A 5,000-nucleotide genomic window follows, 5' to 3' on the forward strand; every position below is an offset into this window, starting at 1 on the left:
AGGCAGGCAGGCAGGCAAGCAGATAGACAGGCAGGCAGACAGGCAGGCAGCTAAGCAGATAGACAGACAGGCAGGCAGGCAAGCAGATAGACAGGCATGCAGACAGACAGGCAGGCAGACGGGCAGACAGGCAGGCAAGCAGATAGACAGGCATGCAGACATGCAGGCAAGCAGATAGACAGACAGGCAGGCAGGCAGGCAGACAGACACACAGGTAAGCAGACAGACAGACAGACAGACAGACAGACAGACAGGAAGGCAGACAGACAGACACACAGGTAAGCAGACAGACAGACAGACAGACAGACAGACAGACAGACAGACAGACAGACAGACAGACAGGAAGACAGACAGACACACAGGTAAGCAGACAGACAGACAGACAGACATACAGACAGGAAGGCAGACAGACACACAGGTAAGCAGACAGACAGGCAGGCAGCCCACTCAGTGGAGCAGAAACACCAGGAGCTCAGTGGCTGCCATGGATACGCTCTCTCTCTCTCTCTCTCTCTCTCCCTCACTCTCTCTCTCTCACTCCCTCTCTCTCTCTCTCTCTCTCTCTCTCAATCTCTCACTACCTCTCTCTCTCACTCAGTCACTCCCTCTCTCTCTCTCTCTCTCACTCTCTCTCTCTCTCTCTCTCTCAATCTCTCACTACCTCTCTCTCTCTCACTCCCCCTCTCTCTCACTCCTTCTCTCTCTCTCCCTCTCTCTCTCTCTCTCTCCCACTCTGTATATGTACTGTATGCATGAGTGTGCATGTGTGCGTGACTCCCCTGCAACACTTGAACCTGGACGTTGCATTTGTGATGTCGCCCTTAAACTGCTAATCCCCTTCCTTTTTTCCAACATCTTTGGTGCTCAGTGCTCATTGCTGTGGTGTTTCTGCACTGCTCTTTTCTGTGTCTGTTCAGCCATGGTGGCTATCGCTGCTCATGCTAACTACCCTGTTTATTCCAAACAAACTGCTGTCGATGCCGGCCGGGGATGTAAAAGTTACCACATGAATCATGGATGAATGTAAAACACACAACATTTTTCCCAGGAAGAAGCTAGCATACCTGCAGGTGGTTAGAGATGCAAACGCATAAGCTGTCATGAACTGTCTACTGGTTGCATCACGCTTGTGTTTGTATGAGTTGGCATTAGAGAGTAGCAAAACAGCTATTTGTTTATATGAAAAAGTCGATGATTATTACTTTAAATGTATTATATTATTCCTTACAAATGTATTTTTATTATTACTTTATCAAGAGTGTGATGCTGCCCTATACTTGGAGATTGTCTCTAACAAGCTCATGTATTGTCTGATAGTGGATATGGCTCATGTTACTGTCCGTGTTCTTTCAGGATGTCCACCGGATCATCACGGCCGATGGCGTGAAGCACAAGGACAAGGAGGACCCAGCGGCTAGCGAGGTGGGCTGGATGACCTCGGTGAAAGACTGGGCGGGGGTCATGATATCTGCACAGACGCTGACGGGACGAGTCCTGGTGAGTTAGCCCACAACTTCCTTGCGACACCTAAATACTCCGGTTGAACTGGGGGAAGGGTGAAGGAGGGGGGAGGGGGGATTGTTTGTAGGATGGACCAGAAAACCTTGCTGAGGAGAAGCTTGTAATTCACATCTCACATCTGAAAAAAGTACGAAATATCACAAGCAGGCAGCGTCTGCTTCTGCCCGATACATAAATATACTGTAGCGTTCTGAAGCTCATATCTTGGTTGCTCATCTCCCAGACAGACAGTATGCCCTGTAACGCCCTCAGCCATCACAGTCAAATGGAGAGCTAAGGACAGAGAGAGGGGACACACTTTACCAATTGCATTCAGTCAGCAGAAACGGTTACCATGGTGCCTCCTCTGCCTGTCTGTTGTTACCATGGAGCTTCCTCTGCCTGTCTGTTGTTACCATGGAGCCTCCTCTGCCTGTCTGTTGTTACCATGGAGCCTCCTCTGCCTGTCTGTTGTTACCATGGAGCCTCCTCTGCCTGTCTGTTGTTACCATGGAGCTTCCTCTGCCTGTCTGTTGTTACCATGGAGCTTCCTCTGCCTGTCTGTTGTTACCATGGTGCTTCCTCTGCCTGTCTGTTGTTACCATGGAGCTTCCTCTGCCTGTCTGTTGTTACCATGGTGCTTCCTCTGCCTGTCTGTTGTTACCATGGTGCTTCCTCTGCCTGTCTGTTGTTACCATGGAGCTTCCTCTGCCTGTCTGTTGTTACCATGGTGGCTCCTCTGCCTGTCTGTTGTTACCATGGTGCCTCCTCTGCCTGTCTGTTGTTACCATGGTGCTTCCTCTGCCTGTCTGTTGTTACCATGGAGCCTCCTCTGCCTGTCTGTTGTTACCATGGTGCTTCCTCTGCCTGTCTGTTGTTACCATGGTGCCTCCTCTGCCTGTCTGTTGTTACCATGGTGCTTCCTCTGCCTGTCTGTTGTTACCATGGTGCTTCCTCTGCCTGTCTGTTGTTACCATGGTGCTTCCTCTGCCTGTCTGTTGTTACCATGGTGCTTCCTCTGCCTGTCTGTTGTTACCATGGAGCTTCCTCTGCCTGTCTGTTGTTACCATGGTGGCTCCTCTGCCTGTCTGTTGTTACCATGGTGCCTCCTCTGCCTGTCTGTTGTTACCATGGTGCCTCCTCTGCCTGTCTGTTGTTACCATGGTGCTTCCTCTGCCTGTCTGTTGTTACCATGGTGCTTCCTCTGCCTGTCTGTTGTTACCATGGTGCTTCCTCTGCCTGTCTGTTGTTACCATGGTGCTTCCTCTGCCTGTCTGTTGTTACCATGGTGCTTCCTCTGCCTGTCTGTTGTTACCATGGAGCTTCCTCTGCCTGTCTGTTGTTACCATGGTGGCTCCTCTGCCTGTCTGTTGTTACCATGGAGCCTCCTCTGCCTGTCTGTTGTTACCATGGAGCCTCCTCTGCCTGTCTGTTGTTACCATGGAGCTTCCTCTGCCTGTCTGTTGTTACCATGGAGCTTCCTCTGCCTGTCTGTTGTTACCATGGTGGCTCCTCTGCCTGTCTGTTGTTACCATGGTGCCTCCTCTGCCTGTCTGTTGTTACCATGGAGCCTCCTCTGCCTGTCTGTTGTTACCATGGTGCCTCCTCTGCCTGTCTGTTGTTACCATGGTGCCTCCTCTGCCTGTCTGTTGTTACCATGGTGCTTCCTCTGCCTGTCTGTTGTTACCATGGTGCTTCCTCTGCCTGTTTGTTGTTACCATGGCGCCTCCTCTGTCTGTCTGTTGTTACCATGGAGCCTCCTCTGTCTGTCTGTCTGATTTGTGATTTTGGGCTAAGCTTAATTGTTTCCACCGTAACATGCTTGACTTTTAAATTGATAGGTTTGTTAGATTAGAATGTAATCCATGAACCATTTTAGATTTAAAGCATACAATATTTTCATTGAACTATGAAGCTTTTACAAAAAGGTTTTTATTTTTATTTTCCTGAAAACCTTTCGCGGACCCCCTGGCAAAGTGCCACGGACCCCCATTTGAGAACCACTGACGTGGGGAACACATGCTTGTTTTTTTGTTTTTTTTTGCCACGTTATCCTCATTATATGGTGCGGTGGTGGGATTAAATCAAAGCATGAGATTAGCGGCTCCTCATCGCACTGTAAACCTGTCCCGCTTGGCAGGGCGGAGATGCTGATATCGCCTATATACTGTATATATATATTTGTTCTTTTTCTTTTTTCCTTATGAGAGTTTGATGATAAAAGTGCTTAGCAAAGCTAGTTTAGGGGCGAGGACAGAGTAATGTGGCGTGAGTGGGAGTGCCATGCCAAGGCTTGCTGCAGTGCCCCCTCCCGCCACCGCCCACCCACCCCCCTAAAGATGTAGTGCAACATCTCCAGCTGGCTCAGTGTGTGTCGCTAAGCGCATGGATGTTGGTCTCATTGTCAAATTAGTATAGTATAATAGTTTCACTTTGACTTGGAACATCACAAAGTAAGAATGTGCAGAAATAACAGTATTTATATAATAATATTCCTTGTCATTTACCCTGAGGGCAAATGACATCATCAGTGGCCGGCAACCAGTTGCCTGGCAGTCAAATGACGGATGACGTCATCAGTAACACACATGCTGCCTGGCCTATAGCGAAATCAGAGATAGGTTTATGTGCACAATAAGATAACATACAATGCAATGTAACATTAAATATAGAAAAAACAAATGTTCAGTGTCCAAAAAAAGTAACGTTATTCCTTCAGTTGTTAACGACTTTGTCATATTTTAGGCCAGTGATATTGTTAAGTGTGGGCTGACTGACATGCACGGGTGCTTTCCACAGTAGAGCTGGTATTGGCATTGCTCGATCGACATGGTGTTGCAGCTGTTGATGTGATGCATATGGTATTTTCGTATTGTCGACTCTGTAGTAGTAGCCTAGGCTATGCCCTTTGGATGAGACTAGGCTATGCCCTTTGGATGAGCCTAGGCTATGCCCTTTGGATGAGCCTAGGCTATGCCCTTTGGATAAGACTAGCTAGGCTATGCCCTTTGGATAAGACTAGCTAGGCTATGCCCTTTGGATAAGACTAGCTAGGCTATGCCCTTTGGATAAGACTAGCTAGGCTATGCCCTTTGGATAAGACTAGCTAGGCTATGCCCTTTGGATAAGACTAGCTAGGCTATGCCCTTTGGATGAGACTAGCTAGGCTATGCCCTTTGGATGAGCCTAGGCTATGCCCTTTGGATGAGCCTAGGCTATGCCCTTTAGGCTATGCCCTTTGGATGAGCCTAGGCTATGCCCTTTGGATGAGCCTAGGCTATGCCCTTTAGGCTATGCCCTTTGGATGAGCCTAGGCTATGCCCTTTAGGCTATGCCCTTTGGATGAGCCTAGACTATGCTCTTTGGATGAGCCTAGGCTATGCCCTTTAGGCTATGCCCTTTGGATGAGCCTAGACTATGCTCTTTGGATGAGCCTAGGCTATGCCCTTTAGGCTATGCCCTTTGGATGAGCCTAGGCTATGCCCTTTAGGCTATGCCCT

At 48.7% G+C, this 5,000-nt stretch overlaps 1 protein-coding gene across 1 annotated transcript in view; it reads left to right on the top strand.

The window, feature by feature from the left end:
• Positions 1 to 5,000, top strand: part of LOC310775517 (calcium-activated potassium channel subunit alpha-1a-like) — a gene marked incomplete at both ends in the record, with an annotated part of 120,672 nt that overhangs the window by 14,189 nt on the left and 101,483 nt on the right. Inside the window, 1 exon segment of the mRNA XM_083635679.1 lies at positions 1,354 to 1,497. Coding sequence (XP_083491805.1) covers positions 1,354 to 1,497 — 144 coding nt within the window.

The sequence above is a fragment of the Poromitra crassiceps genome (genome assembly GCF_964638095.1).
Source record: "Poromitra crassiceps genome assembly, chromosome: 4".
NCBI classification, from domain to species: Eukaryota; Metazoa; Chordata; class Actinopteri; order Beryciformes; family Melamphaidae; genus Poromitra; species Poromitra crassiceps.